This window comes from Prinia subflava, chromosome 6 (assembly GCF_021018805.1).
Source record: "Prinia subflava isolate CZ2003 ecotype Zambia chromosome 6, Cam_Psub_1.2, whole genome shotgun sequence".
In the NCBI taxonomy this organism is placed as follows: domain Eukaryota; kingdom Metazoa; phylum Chordata; class Aves; order Passeriformes; family Cisticolidae; genus Prinia; species Prinia subflava.
In genome coordinates this window covers 11,150,037-11,171,535 of record NC_086252.1, presented here as the reverse complement: position 1 = coordinate 11,171,535, position 21,499 = coordinate 11,150,037, and the positions used below count along the sequence as shown (strand labels likewise).

General features: G+C 38.8%; 1 protein-coding gene across 2 annotated transcripts; it reads left to right on the top strand.

The window, feature by feature from the left end:
- The first annotated feature begins 2,817 nt into the window (after positions 1 to 2,817).
- BOLL (boule homolog, RNA binding protein) lies at positions 2,818 to 19,508 on the top strand. 2 transcript variants are annotated; one of them, XM_063399797.1, is made up of 11 exons: positions 2,818 to 2,835; positions 4,867 to 5,007; positions 7,369 to 7,460; positions 9,630 to 9,684; positions 11,004 to 11,063; positions 12,167 to 12,185; positions 13,549 to 13,673; positions 14,204 to 14,275; positions 14,957 to 15,004; positions 16,060 to 16,185; positions 17,645 to 19,508. In XM_063399797.1, exons 1-11 carry the CDS (start codon positions 2,818 to 2,820, stop codon positions 17,738 to 17,740), a joined length of 852 nt encoding a protein of 283 aa, XP_063255867.1. In that variant the 3' UTR covers positions 17,741 to 19,508. The 2 variants fall into 2 exon arrangements, with proteins under 2 accessions (XP_063255867.1, XP_063255868.1); XM_063399798.1 differs by lacking the exons at positions 2,818 to 2,835; positions 4,867 to 5,007; positions 9,630 to 9,684; positions 11,004 to 11,063; positions 12,167 to 12,185 and having other exon boundaries at positions 7,436 to 7,463.
- The last annotated feature ends 1,991 nt before the right edge of the window (positions 19,509 to 21,499 follow it).

Genomic DNA, 21,499 nt, shown 5'->3' with positions numbered 1-21,499 from the left:
TTGCTATCCACAGATAAAAATAATAGAAGCAAAAAAGGTAGCATGTCTTTTCAAGGTCAGTGAATCAGTGAAACAGCAATTTGTTGCAAAGCCCATGTATTACTCATAAAATATACTTGTCTTTTTCTGTCTGGAGAATTCTTTTCCTCCTCCCAATTCATTTTCTCTCCCTATTTTTCTCTCTGGGGTTTTTTTTTCCCCTTTATTTTTCCTCACTTAACCTCTGACTTTCTCTGATGCTAAAAAAAGGACAAAAGGCAAAAGCCTACAAGGGACCAGCATAGTCAGACTCTTGTCTTTTACTGCCTTGTTACTGTCCAGCACTGCCTTTTAATTTGTGGGAGAGAAGAGCAGGGCAGATCATTTCATGCTGTATATATTGCTGACATGTGGAATCAGGAAAAACAGTCACACTCCTGACTTCCTTTGAGAGTGGCTCCCTCAGCCAGGAAACAATTCCCTTAATGAAGCAGCCATGCAGTACCAGGGCAGCCCAGCAGCCTTTGTCGTGATATTCAATTCTTGTATGCATGGCTCTATTTTTTACCAGCTCTACTTGTAATCTTGCTACGTTTATAGGTGTGTTGAATTTTCAGGTTTTAAATCATCACAGTAAAAAATAGCTCAGTGTTTCTCATTTATTTGCAGAAGTCCCATTTTTATCACAACTGTCTTATTTTAAATGTGAATGTCCCAGATTTGGGGTTCCTAACTAAAGGAGGAGGTATAATGTAGAAGATACAACAATTAAAACTATGTAAAATACACTTTCACGTCTCTGAATGTTTGTGTATTCTTTCAGCTCTTCTGACTTTAAATTCCCCAAATTAAGATATGAAGCACATGAAAGGCTTGGGCTATTCTGCCTTTCACCTCATTAGAATGTAGTGCTGTTCTCAGGATAAGCTTTGTTGCTGTCTGATAAATATTCATAAAAGTCAATGAATGCAATTCAGCAGAGTTCTGTAATCTCATAAATAAGTACCTCTAAAAAATCCTATCAGCTCTGCTAAAATTGCCTTTACTTTTATACAGTTTTCTCAGCTAAAAAAACAAACCAACCCAAAAACCAATAGTAAGAGTAGTTAAGCATTATATTATTATATATTACAGGCACAGATTTATTAGAAACTTTTCTAAGATTGTGGGTTTTTATTCTATGCAATAAGAATAATGTTGCAGAAGCAACACCAAAAAATTAAGGAGCAGTGTAGGGTCCCATAAGGACTGCAGGTTTGTGCTGTGCCTCAGAGGGAGTTAAATGATGTGAAGGGCTGTTTGGTTTAGGTGGGATGGATATAGTTTGCATAAAGCAAAATACAAATATTTAAATTCAACTAAAATATAATGTAGACATGTTCAAGATACTCTTCCTTGAAGTCTTTGTTTTAAACCACCAAAAAAAGTCAACCATGAAAGTAACTAATGATAGCACTGATACTGCCATTGAGTCTCGGAGTTGAGCTGCAGTGACTTAGCCTGTGCATGTTTGATCACTTTGGAAAAGTTTTCCCACTGGTGTGGTTCTCTCAGCACACACTTGTCTGCATACCAGCCGCTGCTGTCATCAGATCAAGGATTTTTGTCAGCCTGTGCCTTTGTACCTACACTGATTATGAGTTTGGCATTTGAATCACTCTTTTTTTCCAGACCTGTTTAATACCAGAGATATTCTAAGGGCAAAATGCATTTGCAGACAGGATGAAAATTATGGAACAGGAGAACAGGTGGTAATGCTGCTCAGTCAATGACCACAGAAATGCACTTGACACAAGCGTTGCTACTGGTGCTTCTCCTCCAGTTCACTAAGGGCGGAAAAAAGAATATTTTGAGTTGGGAGTATTTTGGGCAGTGGTCATTAAGGTGTTATTTTCTAGCTCTCTCAAACAGATCCCAAATTTTATCTTCAAGGTCATCCCAGGCCCACAGCTGTTCTCAAGCTAGCCTGCCTACTCAAGAGTCCTTTGGGAATCTTAAGATTCTTGCATTTGAAACAAGGACTGTTACTTCGTGTTGGTAGCTGTTACATCTAAGCTATGTTTTGCCCCCCATCAAGAATGGCCTGGTGACACACAGGTAACTGCCTTCCTGGGCATTTTCGTATTTCTCCCACAGAGGCCAGATGAAATACATGACCCTGTTTTCCTCCGTTTCACGCCCTCATTGGGAGGATAAAAACCCAGCTGGGATTTGCCTCCTACCTCCCCAGGTGATGGGGAAATTGGGAGGGAGGTTCCTGGGCTGACTCAGAGCTTCAAAGCACAGTTCCGAGGGGTGGTACCGGCAGCCTCCTCAGAGCTGCCGCCCCGGGGAACCAGCCAGGACCCCCCCGGCCCGGTGCTGTCGCTGCGCGGAGGCTGCCGGTGCCACGGTACCCGCGGGGAGGGGAGCGCAGAGCGGCTGGGCCGCCCGACACCCGCTGGGGCTCCGGGCGCTGCAGCGGCCGCGAGCTGCCCGCTCCGGGAGGCGCGGCGGGACCGGCAGCCCCCAGGGCCTTGAGGCGGGGACGTGCCTGGCCAGAAGCACGCCCGGCCGCCCCGTCGCAGCGGTCCCGTGAAAGTACGCGGGGGCTGCGGGGTGATTTCTCCGGGGAAGGCGCGCTGGGGCAGTGTGGGAGAAGGGCACCCGGCGGGGTGCTGGGGCGAGCGAGGCTCGCTCCGTCGGGCTGCGCGCCGGCGCCAGGCTGAGCCTCCCCCGCCCGTTGCAGGCCCGTCCCCGCTGGTGCGCGTCAGCTGCGCGTGAGGCGGAGCTGAGGAGCGCGACGCGTGCCGGGAACGTGCCGAGAACGTTCCGGGGCCGAGGCGGCTGCGAGGACCGATGGATCCCGAGGGCGCGGTGAGGAGCCCGGCGGGCCGCGGGGCCGGGCAGCCGCCCCGGAGGGCGGGAGGGCGGGCGGGCAGCGGAGCCGTCCCGCTGGGGCGCCCTGGCTCGCGCCCGCCCGCGCGGGGCCGCCATTTTGTCCGTGGAGGCCTCAGGCTGTGGAGAAGCCGCTGGGGCCCCGGGTGTGCGGGCCACGGTGCCGGGGCAACCGGGCCTGGCTGGGACCTTCCAGCACACGGACTGCGGAGGGTGTCGAGGGAGTTAAGGGCGCTTAGTCACCAGGCCTTCGTGGAGTTAGGTTGTCTGACCGTGGGCGCGTTCAGTGTAAAAATGAGAGTAGTTATTCCGCTAATGAGCGGTTGCCAGATGCGCTAAGTAATCCATAAAAATATTGATGAATGTATATGTCCATATTATTTGGGGAAACTGATAAAAAGGCAGTTGACAAAACAGTCGAAAAATACTTAGGCAAGTGATGTGCTGATGGCACATATTTGGGATTTTACACTGTTATTGCTACACTGATGATAAAGACGTGGTTATCACAAGAAAAAATCTACCCTGTGACACTTAAAACTCACTGGGATTTACTGTATTTACTATTGTGAGTTCATAAGTGCTCTGTTTAATTCTTCATTTCTTCCATTGGGGTTTTTGCATTTGTGGCTTATTTTAATATATCAGTTTTTGAAACTTGTACAGAGAAAATGCAATTTAGGCTCTTTGAGGTAATAAATACGTTTTGGCTGTGCTGTCAACTGTTTATTGTTTTAGTTGAATCCAGAAGTTTTCATGCTGAATACAATTGCCAGATGATTGTGCAGTTGGAGTGTCGTCTGTGGTGTGAGAGATGGAGAATGTAACCTGCTTTGACCCTCTGGAGTTTTTTGCTGCGAAAACGAGTCCTCTTGGGGACTGTAGTGACTGTGTTGGTTCCTTGCCTATGAGAGGTGGGATTTTTTCATGTTAGTACTCTAGGCTAGTATTCCTAGTAGGAAGATGCATCCTAGATTGTCTTGAACAGATCAGGTTAACATGCTCAGGTTTTCCTCTGCCCCAAGTGTGTGTGTTTTAGTACATTTGGAAAGGACTTCTGTCTTCCCTGAAACTAAGATTGTGTTAACTAAGCTGGATTTATTGTTTTTAAGATATCCACAATAACACCATTAACCCCTTACTTAGAATTAGTAGGAGTAACTCTTGCGTAGCTAAAGAAGTATGAAATGATCCTGTTGGAGCAGTTAGTGACAATACTACGTGGCTGCTTTTCAGCTATCATCTTCACAGTGAGGGTTGACTTTGTAAGGCAGTATTACTTTGTTTTGAAAAGAGTTTACAATAAAATTGTTTCACAGTTCACAAGTGTAGGCATGCTACAAGTTAAAACATCAGGCAGGCTTCACCAAATAATGGTTTCCATGATATTTCCATTGTGTTACGTTCCTTTACTGGGGCGGGAGCAATCTGGTTGTTCTTCTGCAGAGGGAATTTCTGTTCAGACTGCTGTGCTGTGTTGTAGGCCAGGAGGGCATGGAATTGCAATACCTCTCTTCAAGACCTGTTCTCATCAGGTGTGCAGAGCTTGAGTTCACGTGGGTGCTTGGTACTTGGAAAATGAACCAGAGGCTGTTGCAGAGAATGGAGTTGTGCAGATGTGTGTGAGAGCACAGATTGAGTTTAAAATGTCCATTCTGTATAGGTTTAAAATAAGGGCTTTTAGTAGATAGAAGATATTTTGTATAATAGAATTCATAACCTGAAATTTGTGCAGCAGGGTTCTTTGCAAGTTGAACCAAGGTTGGTTTCCAGTTTGGAAGAGTGTTTACCGTTGGATTTCAGACCAGCGTGTATTCATCAAGTTACTCAATTGATTAAGGTTGAGCTTGTGTTTCAACACTCAGCTGCATTCTGAATAAAAATACGTGGTTAATGTTCAGTATCTGCTGTGCCTTGCAAAAAATTCTGTGTGCATTGTCTGTTGAGAGTTGTTTCATTTACTGACAAATACTGTGTGAAACTTTGAAAATGTTTTCTTTCAATTAGCAGGCCACTGATCAGATGCAAACAGAATCTTTACCTTCATGTCCCAACATTGTGTCACCGGTGAGGTTAAATAATCTGATCGGTTCTCCAAGGTTTGGAACAGTTACTCCAAATCGTGTCTTTGTTGGAGGAATTGATTTTAAGGTATTCTTCTCTCTTTTTGCTACTAAATTATAATTTACAACTGTATAAAAATCAACGGGAAAAAAGAGACACAGTAATGTGTGTTTTAGTCGGTAAATCCTCTTCAATAGCCAAACCTACAGTAGAGAATAAAGCTTTAAGCCTTGATTTGCATAACTGTCCTGCCAAGTTGACTCTATACATCGAGCTTTAGAAGCTTTTGACATACCACTTCTTTAGAATTTTCTTTTTTCAAAGAAGATAGCTTTTGTCATCAGCAGAGCTGATGGCAGATAAGCATCTAGAAGGTTTTGTTTATGTATACCACTTAGTGTAATTTAATAAACTGTCACAATGTTTCATATGGCCAGCGGAGCAAACATTAGTTGCTTTTGTTCCTCTACCACTTCTGATTCACACAAAGAATTACAGTGTGTGTATTTCTCAAATTACAATATGTGTATTTTCTCAAAGGCAAGAGTTTGTTTGTAAAAGAAGTATGTAAGCTTCTCTGGGTAATTTGCAGTATTGATCTTAAGTCTTAGAATGCTTGTGCCTTTGTGTATTCTCTAAAATCTTTAAATAGCAGTGAACATTGGGCCGCACTTACCTTGTTCAGTTGCTTTTAACAGTTTGTGACACGGTTAAGGTTTTTTTCTCTCTTCCCACTTTAGATAATTAATTAAACCATTGACTTTTGCAAAACATGCATGATGTGCTTAACTGTTGCTTTGTTCCCACCAAGAGTATCTTCCCTGCCTTAATCCTGCTAGGCTGAGACCTTCTGAATACTGACTCATTTGAAGAGGAACAAAAATTGACAATTCACTTCGGCTGTTTTGCATAACAAATGCAAGAATCTTCTAGGTTATTTGGCTGAAATAATTCGAATAGAGATGTTCATATTTTAAAATGTATAAGACCTTCAGTACATTTGGACTTTATTAAAGTGGCATAGTAGCTTTTTGCTAATAGTAATAGTAAGCAAATGACTGGAGCTATAAAAAAGACCTTTCTTGCTCTCTTCTGTCTTCACTACAATTTCAAAGGTTAAAATACTTTTCTGTCTAACATTTTTTTAATTAACTGTCATACTTACTGTTCTTTTAAAGGGTATCTAGACTTGGTTCAGTTGCTGATACTTCAAAATTTATTATTAAATTGTATTTTCAACAGCCGTTTAAGCATGTTTGTAATCATAAAGAGGATGGATTTTTTTTTTTTGTGGAGGGAAGAGGAAATAGAAGGGATGAAACCTCTATAGCCATGTTAGTTGCTCTTCCATTTGCTATGATTCTTTATACCAAATACCACCTTAAATTTCTGATGTAATCCTCATAGGGTTTATATGTCAGTCTTGAATTGCTTTCTATTGGCAATCTCATGGCAAAAAGTATTGAGTGTTTTGGGGTACTTTTTTAAGCCAAAGGGTAATATTCAGGTCACCTGGGGTGATGCAAAAGCTATTGACTTTATTGTTGTGAAAAAGGGAGACGGTTAATCAGCAAAAACTTACTTGCTTTCTAAGAAGCTCTTTTGTGATTTTGCTATTTTGTCTATCACCATGGCAGTGATTCTTGTTTGTAAGAGGAAACACCTGGTCTTCAAATTCAGAGAAACGATTCGGAAGGGAAGTTGCAGTTGGGAACATTTTCATCTTGGTCTGAAGAGCTCTTCCTTTAGTGGTGCAGGCCATGTGTCATTAATAAAGGCTACTGCTAAATCTTTACCTTCCTTAAAGAATCTGACCTTTGTTTTATCATAAGCAGGAAAATGCGAGTCCTGAATGTGTTTCTGTAAGTTTTGAAATACCATGTTTGCCCTGATGCCTGCAGATTTCACTGTGCATCTTAGCACTTCCTTCTTATTCTAGGAGGGAGTTCCTATAGTGTGCCTGTAGGTATGTGCAGACTAATGTCAAAACCACTTCAGAAAGAGGGATCATGATATATTCAATGGATTTGACCACTAAATCACTGTGGTTTAGGGGGATTTTTTTCATTTATGTACCTGTGTATGTATATATGCTGTGTTGCAGTTGAGAATATGACATTGATTTTTCATACTGTAAACTGCTCTAGCACGTAATTAACAGAAATTCAGATCTAGTACACCTGCTTCAGTGATCTTAACTTTAAAAGGACAGTTGTTACATAAATCTGCTAATGAGAAGTTTCTAGAATAATTAATGCAGTAGTTAAATGGGCCCTGAGGCTCGTACTTGCTCATTCTTCTGTCTTCACATGCAGGCTTATAATTATTTTGTAGCAAACTTCATCCAAAATATGTCCATTAATAGTCTTACCGTAAATGTTGAACTAATTAATTGAATAACTATGCAAACCAACTTTTCCTTTTTTTTCTCTTGATTTACTGTACTAGACTAATGAAAATGACCTGAAGAAGTTTTTTGCTCAGTATGGCAGTGTGACAGAAGTGAAGATAATAAATGACAGAGCTGGAGTATCAAAGGGGTTGGTATAGTAGAATAAGTGTATTGTGGAGATTGAAAATAACAGAAAGCTGACTATAGTAAATTTGATTTTTTTTATAGCTCATAATATTTTATCATTACTGTTTCAGTTATTCCTTGTATGCGAAAACCTGTTCTTGCCCTTAAACTTCTTTATATAAGTGTCTCCAGTTTGCATCACTAAAACTCTTTTAGTCATGTTATAAGGTGAAGCTGTGTGCAGCTAGGACAAAATCAATAGTTCCCATTTTTTCAGGTTTTCTTAGTGACTATTTCTGAAGTAGATACTCTTAGCAAGGTTATTTAGTTATTAAATCTATTTGTTTCTATTACTGAAAGCCAGTATGGAAAGGAACCTAAAGTGGAGGAAGAGCTGAGATACACCTGCTTGTGCTGCAGTGCATGGCAGTAACAGATTATTGTGTGAAGATTTTTGGAACAGCAGCATAGGGGACAAATCTGGTACTAAATTATGATTACATAAAATGTACACTGACTGGAAGTCACCAGTAGGAGAAATGACAAAGAACAAATGTGAAGAAAGATTAAGATTGCATAGTAAAGTTATTGCTGTGACCCAAAGGATGGTGATGTAAATAAGGTGGGGAAGTGGATTGCCAGAGAAGGGGGGAAAGAGGGCTGAAGCAAAAAGGAATGTGCATGAGAGTTCACCTCTAAAGTTCTCTCCTGAGCAGTAAGGACAGTTTTTAATGCTGTCAGAGCTTAACCTGTATCAGCAAGTGATGTGCTGAGCTGCAGCTCTTAGCACAGAGTGCACTTGCATGACATCAGAGACTTGGTCCCACATCTGTCACCAAGCCTCTCACCCTTTTCGTAAATACTGAAAGAGGTGTCTGAGAATTGCAGTGCATGTGTCCATATAAACCATGATAATTATGCAGTTGTGATTGCTGACTTATGTCTCACAGCAGATATGTTGGAAAATAATTATTTTTGTGCTGTTAGGTTTTCCATTGTACTCCAAGCATGGGCTTCCTTGCTTCTGTTTGACAAGTGATTTTAAAAACTTACAAGTCTGTGATTATATTGTATTATTCTATTAGTTTATTGTCCAGACAGTCTACAGAATGAAAAGTCTATGTAGGTAAGGTCCCAAACAGGAAAATACTTTGTTTTCCTTAAACTTGGGGATATTTTCAGGTTTTTTTTGGAGACAACAATACAAGAAAAGCCCACAAATTTGAAAGTACAGCCGGTCAGAGATTTACTGAACCTCTGTATTTAAATTAGCATACAAATGCTCGGAGAATGATACCTTGTGTTGCAAAATCTGATCTGCTGGCAGGAGGGGCGGAGGCTGATACCTTCTGTAATCTGACCCTGAGAAATGAGCTGTGACCCTAACAATTCATGTGTATGGAGATGCTAAAAGGTTTCAAAAAGTTATCAATTTAGAAAGTCAGATTTAGTGGAGGTTGGAGAGTTTTTGGTTTTCTTATGTATGTATTGTGTACATTCAGATACTTCCTCCGCACTGGCAGTGCGACCAAGATTACTCTGGGAATGAATTGAGGGGGTTTGGAAAAACAGGAGTTGTGAGTGGAAAGCCTGTTTGATTTATTGCAGCAGTTCGAAGAGGTGTGGTAAAGGACACGTTGTGTCACAAAGTATGAGAATTGCTTCATCCTTCATCTCCCCAGAGCTCTTTTTAATGCTAATCATGTTAAGAATTACCTGAGAATTCACAGATGATGGCTGCATCACTGCTTTTTCCGAGGACTCATTAAAAATAGTGGATAGTGCTTGTGGCAGTGTAGAGCATTCACAGTAGTTGCTGAAGTAGGTGGGAGCTGTACTGTGAATTACACTATAATATTAACTTCAAAAAAGATCCCAGGTGTCTCATCTTTGGTCACCCCAACCAGTGAAGGGTTTAGATCAAAATCCTTGTTTAATAGCAATGAAGGAATTTAGGGCATAGACTAAGTAACAGGAACAGCTGGTCATTCATGGTGATATATAACCACAAACTTGAATGTAGTGAGGAAGATGCTAAGAAAACAGTTGTTAATTCAGACTTTACTTGTACAGTTGTTTTTTATACCCATTAGTTTACCTTGTAATGTCACTTGTACTATACATCAAGTAACAGTGTGCTGTGTTTGTAAATACAAACTTTAGAGGCTTAGCTTCTGTCATTTTTGTTTAGGTATGGCTTTGTTACATTTGAAACCCAAGAAGAGGCACAGAAGATTTTACAAGATGTAAGTGACCGTCCCCATTGTGTTTGTCTCTTAAATGAATTAATTCATTTTGTACTAGGCCTGAGTAGTCTGGTCCTGTGTTTGCCAAGATAAGTTTGGTCTGATAGTCAATAAAATGGTTTAAAGATATCTGAGATAAGATTTAGACTGAGCTATTCTGAACTAAGGAAGGAAGTTCTAGTTCATAGTACTGTTTCTGACTTTGACACTGCTCTTTATTTTCTTAGTCTACAGTACACGAAGAGTTATGAGAACTTTATCCTTCACATTCCACTGCTGTCAAGATTTTTGTGTGCAAATTAGGAAGATAACTGCTGTCTTTTATTCTGTCTTGTTTATTTAATTCCTTTTAGTAACAGTTGGGTTCCCTTGAAGCCTTCAGTGATGAAACTGAAGTCATGTACTTTTTCCTTCTTTTAGCTATGTTACTGTCTTAATGCTTCTTGTAGAGCCTCCCTTGAGACATGGTCAGCTCCTCAGTTCATCTGATTTTGTGAAATATGTGTTCTTGTATTTTGCTTGGAATATATTGGAGATGTCTGTCAGTCAGGAGTTACTCATTCACATGAGGGAATTAAGGTGTGAGGAAAAAACCTGAGAAAATGGCATCTGAGACATGCAAATTGCCTTCTCACAATTAGAAGGCTGGTTAAAAGGTTGGAAATTCCCAACTTGTTTGAAGTTAGTGGAGCTAAAAAAGTATTCAAGCAGCAACTTGAGTCAGCTGGCTTTCTTGCCCTGGCTTTTTTAAAAATGCTTTATTTCTGTGAGCTAAACACATGGTACTGAGTACCATTTTGTAAATGATAATATTTTGTTCCATTTTGCCCCTTTCATAACTGAAAGGTTGCAGCATATGGAGTCTTCCTGTTGTCTTACTTTGCCTGCCGTAAGTTCTTTAATTTAGATGTCCTACAATTCTATCACCTTTTCATATTCATCTTAAGCTCATGTAGCATCTAAGTCTTTCTCCATCTTAAGCTGAGTTTCTAGGCTTCAATTTGTGTTTGAAATTGGTGTTCTTTTCTTTTATAATCTGGATTTTTTATATGAAACCCTGATCATCCTGATTTTTTTTGTCCTACTCTTCTATTTTGAGTAATATCTCCACAGCTTCCTTTTATGTTGTCTACTAACTATGTGTTAGTATTAAAAACAGACCTTGAGGAGTTTCACTGGGTTCCAGACACATATCCTAGGGTCTGATTTTAGCATAACTGCTCTCATGCTCAATGTATCTAACCTACAAAGTTATTTTTCACTTGTCAGGTGCCTAGATCAGTGTAGAAAATAATAATGTCTTCTTTCTTTAATTCTAGGCTAAAAAACTCAACTATAAGGATAAGAAATTGAATATTGGACCAGCAATAAGAAAACAAGTGCGGAGTCCTAATGCTCGTATGTATTTTGAGTTGCATTTGTGTATTGTCAATATGAATATAGGTTTTTAACCAAGACCTACTTGGTCTTGCAGTGCACTAATGCTGTGTGTGGCATGTGCTCAGAATGGTTTGCAGTGGAAGCAAATGCATGCAAGTGGAGATGGTGAAATGAATAGATTTATGGTCTGTTGGTTCTTTTATCTCTCAATATTTTTTTGTTTCTTTTACTTTATTGGAGAGAGTTACCTATCTAGGAACAAACTGAATGGAAATTCAAGTTGCCTGGCAGAACTTTAAACATTTAGTGTGTCTTTACAGGGTCTAGAGGATAGAGCAGGCTCTGCTGGTTAGTTGCATTGTTATTCATTGATTTATTTAGGTTATTAAAATCCATCAGGATTCTTGCAGCTTGCTTTCTTTGGTAGAAACTGTAAAGAATTGGAATGGTTGTAGTCCCCACTCTCTTCTTGAGCTGTTTGTGCTAAGATATTGAGTGGATACTGGAAATGTAGGCTATAAATTGCCAACTTCTAAGATGAGATCTGTCAGTTGTCCTCAGTAAGGGCTGTGTGTCAGATATAAAATAGACTTCTTTTTTAAGTGCTGCAGGCAATGAAGTGTACTTTGGGACTTTTCTGTACTATTTGTCCTATGGTATCTTTTGGAAGAGTTAGGAAAACCCCATCGTTTTTCTCATCTTCATTCTGAGGCCAGAATACAGAAGAATGTTGGTTGAATTCTGAAGCTTTCTTTAGTTTGTCAGGCTCTGTTAGAAGCAGTTCATGTGTACACTAATGCTGTTGCTGCAGACACACTTGCTGAAGACAGGAAGTTTGCCTCCTCCCCACGGTGTGCCTAAATATGCCCTTTTCCCTTGTGTAAGTGGATGAGTTACTATTTGCCCAGGGGAAATGGAACACTTGTTCTAACTGTGTAGTTTCTTTGCTCTAGAAATTATTCAGTATGATCTTTGCTCAGTCATCATCAAGAGATTGCATGCCATTTTCTTGCTGAGCTTTATTTCACTTTCTGTCTTTGACTTGTACTTCTCAGTTGTGTTGCCTTCCTCTGACTCTTCTAATGAATGTGTATATTGATAGAAGAGAGGCATACCTCTGTGTTTTGAGACTTGAGGCAACAGAGGGCTAAACCAAAGCTAAAAAAAGCTTTTTGAGGAAAGCTGCATTCTTTTGAGATCTTTATTTGTGGACCTGTTAAACTACCTGTTGTCTCTTGTGCCTAGGATAGATCTGTGATACAAGATCATGTTGGGATCCAGATACATCCTAGGGCCTGGTTTCAGTATGTGTGCTCTCATGCTCAGTGTATCTCAGTCACCAGGATTCTTCATTGTACTGCAGCTCATCTTGGGTTCACAAAGCCAGAACACCTGGACTTGCAGTGTCACAGTGGAGCTGTGGTTCCACTGTATTTTGCAGAATTGAAGAACTGGACAATATCCTCCTCTGTAGCCCACATATATAGTGCTTGTCTTTCATACTGTGGAGCAAAATGGTTTTTAGCTCTTCTGTCATCATAGGATCATTTGTGGTAAGAGCTTTGAACATAACTGGGAGAGGCACTTGGTTTGCTTTTCCCCAGCATCAAAATGTATTTTTTCATCAGTGAATTTTCTGTGTTTGATGGAGAAGATTTCCTTTTTCTTTGCCAGAGACTTACTCAGTGCTGGCAGAAAGTTTGTGCAATGCACACTTGGTAGCCGCTGGACAGCATTGTTGGCCATGGCATTGTGTTGATCTCCCCATGTGAGATACCAGTAAGTGCTGTTCTAGATTGCTTACTGAAGCTAAAACAGCCTGTAGTTTTCCTAAGATGTGCTTAACATTGTGCTAACAAATATCTTAGTCTGTGTATGGATAACATTTCAGCTGTTGTATCCAGATGTCTTAAGGCTTTTCTAGGAAATAGTCCAACTCTTACTATCAGTAAAAGCTCTTGAATCCCTGTGGGACCCTTCTTGGTCTTCCACTGAGCATTCTGGTGATCTTTGCAGTGTTCTGTCTGTTCATAAAATGGCACTACATGGTGGCTTTTACCTTTGCAGGCAAGATTGAAGAACTAAAATGTACTTAGTGATATTGTTTAGATTGTGCACTATGTTACTATTTTGTGATTTCAGCTTCAGAATTAATTTTTCTTTTTTTCTCTCCTGAAATCTCTCTATATTGTGTGTTGTGTTTGGTTTTATATGGCTGTCATCTTCTGCAGCCTCTCCTGTCTAGCACCGGAGATATCCTGTAGCCATCTGCTTTCATAATCGTGTTTGAGAGGGAATTGAGATGGCACTAGATACACTACTCCATGTTCTTTCCTTTGGATGTTTTCTTTCTGTGAAGATCAAACATCATCTTCTCTTTTTTTCATGGTGTACACATCTGAAAAAGTTACCTGTAAATAAGTTTTAAAATATTTATTCCAGGTTCTGCTGTGACACCACAACCTGGTACAATGTATGCAACTACTGCTGTATCACCAGAAGCTGGTACAATGTACTTGACCACTTCCAGTGGATATCCATATGTTTACCATAATGGAGTGGCTTATTTTCATACATCTGAAGTCTCTCCTGTTCAGCAGCCATGGCCAGTAAGGAATTTATTTTGATATTTATGCTTTTCTATGGACCAGGATAACTGCAGTGTTTTCAAGTCCCTTCTGCTTCAGTTTCTTTAGCTGTGCCTCATGCTAGATGGTTAAATGGCTTCCTTATATTAGGCTGTTTATTTTGTGTTGTTTTGTTTGTTTTTTTAAAAATAACACCTCAGTTTATTTTGCTTCTACAGAGGACTTTTCTTTTGGTGTGACCTATTGAACAGGATAGTTCATAATCAGTCTGGGTCTTGCCCCAGGAATCAGTTTTACTGTCTCTAGGTAGTGATGGCCTAGTACTTTGCAGAAAGGTGTAAGTGAATGTACCAGAGATATTTGTTTGATATAACATAAGCCATGAGAGACACTGAATTTTTGAAGCAGCTTAAGTGTAGGTTAAAATTTTGTGAATCATTTTTAAAAGGGGGGTGGTGGTTCATCATTATAGTACTCCAGAGCTGTGTGTAATAGGAGTGACAATTTATGAAACTGCTGCATTAAGATTTGTAACTTATTTTCTTTTGAAGTCTCGCTCTGTTTCCAGTTCACCTGTAATGGTGGCTCCACCTGTTTACCAGTCTCCTACGTACCATTATCAGGTATCTGTTTGAAAATGATTTTCAGACCATCACTAATCCTCCAGCCTTGCAGTATTATTTACAGCACTGTCCCAGGTCTGTTTATTCTTAGGAAATAAAAAGACTGTTCATAATAATAGTGTAAAACATATTTTAACTTCATTGAAGACTTTTCACTAGTATACAGTTTATTTTGCTTATGTAACTACATGAAAGTTTAATAAATTACATTTTCTTTTGTGTTGCAGGACAACTGGCTTTATCATCCAAGCCAAAGTCCTGCTCAGAGTAGGGCTGGTTAGATCAGGTTTCTTGGGTATTGTCCAGTTGGGTTTTAAGTAGTTCCAGTGATGGAGATTCCACACAACATTTCTGGAGAGCCTCTTCCTGTACTTGACCCTTATCATAAAAGACTTTTCCCTTAAAGCTTGAACATTTTTTAGCAGCCCAGCTTGGATCCATTGATTCTTGTGCTCTGAGCACGTCTGTTGAAAATCTGACTTAAGTGATTTTTGAAGTTTATGAAATGGTCAAGTTGGAGGCTGAGTGAAAATAGACAAAACCATGTTCCTGAATAATTTGGGGCTTAATGAAAATCCTATTTCCTCTTTTTAGTTGAGAATTAATTTGATTTGAGAATAATAGTATTCTATGTGTATTTCTTCTTCACCACATTACTGACATGTTCTTGTTCAATTTTAGGCACCAACACAGTGTCTTCCAAGTCAGTGGCAGTGGTCTGTTCCACAGGTGAATACAGTTCATAGTTGTAGCATTTTACCAATACTTTCACCTAGTTTAAAGTTATGCTGTACTTATGTAAGAGTGATGTTTCCTACTATTCACAACTTGGTTGAAATTAGTAATAATTGCTATATTTTAGCAATGTATTTACAACATTTACTGCAACAATGGAAGGCATAAAATAACATCTGTTGAAACACTCAATATAAATCTGATGTAGAGAAAACATCTTCCCCTCCTCTTCCATTTAGCAAAACATTTGTATCAAATTACCTAACATATTCTTTAGAAGCAGGTAAAAACTACCAGATTTTGCCTGATTAAAGAAATGGGTATTAACTTACCAGTTAACTGATAATAGCTGTGACATGTCACAGAGTTAGCAGAAGCATGTGGACACACACAGGGTGAAATCAGACCCAGGCCCTTGAAGCAGGAAGAAGATATTGTTAACTTGGGCATTTTGGGGGAGATTTTATCTGTTTTGTAAAAGAGCAGCTTAATATGGAAATCTTGACACCTGAGGAACTTGAAGAGTTTGAACCTGAAAGGAGAACCAGGTCCCTTAAGCTTGAACTTTAAAATGCATCCTCATTACTTTAATAGCAGCCAGCCTTGTTCAGTTATGGTCTGTTCCACTCAAATGGATCAATCCACTGCTTTGAAATCAGCATACTGAATTACAGACATACTCTATTTTGAAACTAAAAATGTGTTTTGCTAGTGCAACAGTGTAGCAAGGGAAAATTTAACTGTAATATGTTTGTCATCTTGAGATTAAGTGTGAATTTTACAAGTTTTAGGGTTTTGCAATGCTGTCCAAAATGAAAATAAAGTCTGAAAACCACATAAAATTAAAGGACATTTTTTTCTCCTACTACCTGACTTTTTTTATCCATTTTCCTCTCACTTGATTTCTTTAGGTTATCGAAGATTAATTTGACACTTTATTTTAAAGCTTTTTCTTTTGTTTATATGTAGCAAAGAAGACTGTAAAAGAAGCTCTTTTCTTTATCCTGCTTAAATCATAAAATTTATTAGAATAATGTGTTTTATTTCAGTCTCCTACCTCTTCACCTCCACTCCTATATCTGCAACCATCTGAAGTCTTTTATCAGCCAATAGGAATTAACCAGGAAGGTGGATGTATATCTCCACCTCTCCTAATGGAAGCTGCAGTTCCTGAGGTATTTTTAAAAATGCAAAAAAGTGTACTGAAAATGGAAGTGCTTGTTTGTAATTGAAAAATACAATCTCTGATTTTAAGCACTGGTTGTTAGAGCAGTTAGGTCAACTGTTCTGGTACTTATGTTGATGTGAAATAATTTCAGGTGTCCTCAAGTTAGAATTTCTTTTCCTACCTAGGACAATGCTTTGATTCTGAAACTTTTAGAGAGTCACAAATGTATTACGGACAGCAATAGAAGGACTTGTCGATTGGTTTTGTTTGCAAGTAATGTTTAAGTAAAATGGGAGTTCATTCTCTGGAATGTTTGGTTTAATACCCCTGAACCACAATTGTTTCCTGAAGAACTTTTTCTGTGAATGGAAGCTTGTTTCTAAATATTCTGATGATCTGAATTAATTGACTGCTTTATTGTACTTTAAAAATCTCTTAAGCATTAGAAGTATTGCTGATACAGAATCAAAAAACTGTAAGCAAAAATAATCATTCAACCCATCTTTTCATAATTGGATATTAAAAATCATAGTAAATGGCTACAGAAACTGAATTACACACATTTTCAAATTGGTATTAATTGGTGTTTCTCAAATATTCATTCCTCATGGACAAGGAGGCCAAGATAGATGTTAAATTAGGACATATAATTATAATACTAGTAATCAAGTATTGTTCCAAAAATGGGTATGTTATTGGTACAGGAGAAATTCCAAGACAGGTGTTTCAGACACCTGAATTGGGAAATTCTGACATACTGAAGTAATTTAATTTCCCTACAAAGATACTGAATAGTACAAGGCTTGGGTTATGGGTGTTTTTTTTCCTTTTTGAAAGTGCCTGAAATCTTGGTATTTTTTTAATAAACATAATCTTATTAACAGCACTATTTTACCTTTACATTTCATGATTTTGATACAAAGGTGTACAGAGATCTGAAATCCCTGAGCACTAAGAAAATAGATGAAATTATTTAAGGAATATTTGGATATAATGTTCTCTTGGCTTACAGGCAGGCAATTCCTTCATGGTAAAGGAAGCAGTGTGTCAAATTTCTGAAGAACTGTGTAAAATTCCAAGAATAGTCTGTGTTACTTGTATGTAAATATTTTATAAGTCTGATACTGCTGGGAATTACATTTTCAATGTGCTAATCTACACATTTAAACACTGTTCCCATTAGAGCTGAGTGAAATGGATCTGTAATAGAGAAGCTGCTACTTCTGTCAAGGAAAGTGATTTGTGACACTGATTGAAGAGAACTAAGTTTACTAAACTTGACCAATCAGTGGGGAAAACATAGAATTAAATCTTGAAATTGTGTTTTTCAAAAAGTCAGTAGTTCTGATAAACACAGCCCACAATTTGAAGTTTTACAGATTCTGAGTTCATACAAAAGGCTTAAAAACTTAACATTGTGAGGCAAGCTTTGGTGCTGATTTTTTGTTTTTTTCTTTTAATACCAGCTGTATTCTGATCATGGAGTTCAAACGCTACATCACCAGCCCTATGTCCAGAGTCACATAGCCATGCCTGCAGCTGTGAGTATCAAACCAGGATAGTTACAGCAAGCATGGCAGTGTTGCTGTCTTCTTACTTGAAGGAATGACAGTAAGACAAGAGGGGAATGGATGAAAAAGTCTTTTATTAATGAAATGATAAATAAGGAAATAGGAAATGGTAGAGAAAATGTGAGATTTTTCTTGTCTTGATTTTTTTTTTTATAGTGGGGCAAATGTTATTTTGGAACTATTTGGGGAAACTTAAGAAGGTAAAACATGACTAGTTATTTTAAGACTGAGCTACAAAGTAAACTGCAAATAAGAAACATTTTAAGAGAAAATGGTGAGCCTCATTCCTGTCTTTGAAGTGGTGGTTACAAATGCTTGTTTCTTTCTCTGGGTCTTGACCTCTAAATTCATTACTTCGGCCTTAGAAAAGCACCTCGTGTTGTGGAGAGGTGAGATTTTCAAACAGGGAGAACAAAAACTGTCCCAGTCAGTCACCTCTGGGTGTATTCCTGTGGAGTTCTGATTTATGAAGGCCATTTCAATATTATTCCACGTCACCTGATGGAAGTTGTTGAATTTTTTGATTCCTAGTTTAAGGTACTCTTGACTAAGTTAATAAGGCTGTTCACACCATCCATGAAATAATGTCAAAACTCACTTGCCTGATGACAGAGATCTAAAGTTATCAGTAATTATACTTGATATTAGAGCACTTACTCTTCTGTGAAAGGTGCTTACTCAGCTGCAAGTGGAAGATGAAACATGAGGAATAAAAGCCATGTTATTTTCCACATACTTTTAATTTCTTTTACTTAGCATTTTCCCAGACTATTGTGTAACAATGTGTACTAGGTATTTCCAGCAGAGGGGGCTGTAACCCAAGTGTTGTCTTGGAATCCAGTGCCCTGTATTTCTTGCTCATTCTTTACTGTTTTCTCAGAAGTCTTGTTCCTCAGAACAGAAACCCTGCTCTGTTCAGGTCTCAAGTAGATTCACAGATAATTAAACCCTTCCAAAGGCTTACTGAATCCTGATAATTTTATTTGTTACAGCTTGATGCTGAGTAACCTTTGGATTTTAGGTTTTATTTGTTTAGTTAGCTTCATTTACTAGTAATTAGTAGTTCTAAAATATAGCTCTCCCTCTTAAATTCTTGTATTACCTTTTCACATACCCACTTGGGAGTTTGAATGTTTCCCAGGTAATGAATGTGATCAGCTGGTGGTGTCTGTCAGTGCAGCTGAGCTCTCATCAATGACGGAAAAAGCCAAATGTTGTCAGCACACTGCTATGTGTCAGCAAATGGCCGTGGTATTGCCACCTGCTCCCCAGCTGCAGCAGGCCACTGCCTGGAGGCTGTGGTCTTCCTAAAATACCCCAACAAATATAGCTGCTGCTTGAAAACTGCCAAGTAGTGGCCACATAAGTGAAAGCAGGTGCCTGGAGTAATGACTGTACCTTGGAGGTAATCTGCTAATTGCCTCTACTGCACTGTGTATTCCCAGTGCAATTCCTGGGCTTTGTCCTAGCAGCTGTAGGTCAGGTGGTGAGACTAGGATGCTACAGCTCGTATCTGGGTATTTTTAACATTTGGAGACTTCTTACAGCTTTGAAATGCAGCTCACAGCACATCATTCTCTCTGTTCTACCATCAGTAGAACCAGTAGTAGCTATTGAGTTACATTGATAAAATGCTATTTTTTAGTACCAAGTTTTTAATAGTGTTAAATGAAAATTAGACAACATTCTCCAACTTCCAACTGTAAATTAATTTGAGATCCAAATTTGGTGTTGAAGATCAAGTTTGAATCTTGAAAAATACTAATCCCCTCCTTGTGATGATGTGTTTGCTAATAACATGGAGTATATTTACTTTAAGCTTAATTCTTTTGGCAATTAATAACATGTTCTGTTGGTGAGCATGTGGAAGTGTCTTCAGATATTTACATCTATACTAATGGATAAGGCTAACATTCACTCTCAAAGGCTGCCAGGTGACACATCTTTTTTAAGAAGTGAGAAGATTTGTCATTTCTACTGGATGTTGGAGATAAATACTTGGATGCATCCAAAGGATATATGTTAGTGTCTGGTGGTAAAAGTTACCTGGGCTATAGTGACAGTAGAGACTTGAAGGAGGATTGAAATTTGTGAACTTTGATTTCAGGCCCAGGACTAATATCTGTAAATTAAGGTTTGGTTAAGTGGTTATCGTAAGCTGTGAGGCACTGGCCTGGTAAATGCTTGTTGTATGCTTTGTGTGTACATGAGGGAGACCCCTGAGGAGCTGAGCACACAATTGCAGTCTGCAGAGAGTGAGCAAAGTGTAAAAGGTTCTAGCACACGGACAGAGTGGATGGGTAGTTTTGTTTTATTTCATGCTTTTAGCTTTTTTTTTTTTTTTAATCTACCTTTTTGAGCTGCAGTGTCCCCTTTGGGGTTAGGCAGAGGTCTTGTCTATCACAGTTACTGCTTTTCCCATAGTTGGTGTCAAGCAGTGTTCTTGGGTGGCATCCACAGTCCAGACAGTGAAGTGTCATTTGTGCTGTAGTTCATGGATGTTTGTCTTCAGATCATAATGGTGCATGGCAGCCTTTGGGTTGTGGGTGTTCTGTAAATTTAATGGAACACAGCACACTGTTTTTTCTCTGCAATTAAGAGCAATAAGGGAAGGTTTGTGTTCAGTGTGTATAATATAAACATATGTGTGTTTGTCAGTGTTTGTCTAGATACATGTGCAAGTAGGTTTACATGAACTGTGTCTTTTGTAAGTTCTGGTGTAATCATTTGGGGAAAAGTTTAGTTATTTTATACTTGTGCTGTGTGTTATTGTCTGATATTCCATCTGAAACAACAAAAAGTAATGCTGCGTGTTTTCTGTATAGGTAAGTGAAATTGAAAGAGGCTAAGCCTTTTGTCTATAGATATGTTTGCTAAGAAACATGAATCTAAGTTTCTAATTATGATTGCCAAGAGACTTGTCACCAGCTGCAGCTAGGCCTGATGCCTCTGAAGTGGCTATTTTAAACTCCACTTGCTAATTTGATATTAGTATGGAAAGATACAGTGGGTATGTGCTTTTTCTCGTGTTGTTTCATTCTGTGTTCTCTTTAGAAACTTCTCTTTTTCTTTTGTTAGTTTGCTTGTCAGTTAAGTGGTTTCTTTTCTTTCTCTTTACATGAGGACCGTATGGTGCATTCACTGTTAAAGCATTTGGGCCACTCTAGTCTGTCTTTACTGATTAATTTTTTTTTTTTTGTCCAGTCCTTCCTGTGTGGCTGATTTCCATCATCAACGTAACAGCTAGCAGCTGCCAGTTGTGGAATTTGGGGTCAGTTGTTCCATTGCTATGCTTGCTATTTAGGAATTAGTGATTAATAAATGTGCTCAGGTCTAGTGCAGTCTGCAGCATCACTTAACTTCCTGCAGTTTGACACTTGCTAATAATTATCTTCATAAAACAAATTCTGTATAATCAGTGTCATCATTCCTGGGATGGTAATGTATATGTAAACTTCATAATCATTTTAGTTTAACTGCCTGAATTTTATATGGTTTTGGATTGCTTTTCCTTCAAGGAGAATGAAATATTCAGTACTTCCAATGTATGATTTTTTGTTTCTGAAAACAGTTTTGACAATTTTTGACAATTTTGACAATTACTTCCTTTTTTCTCCCTATTTTGTGCAATTTACAGTAGCAAGTGTTTATAGGGTTATACTCAGGTGCTCAAGCATGCTTTTACTGTATAAATGCTGTCACCTTTTGTTGCTTACATTTTTTTTAAATTAGGATTTTGATGAATGGAGG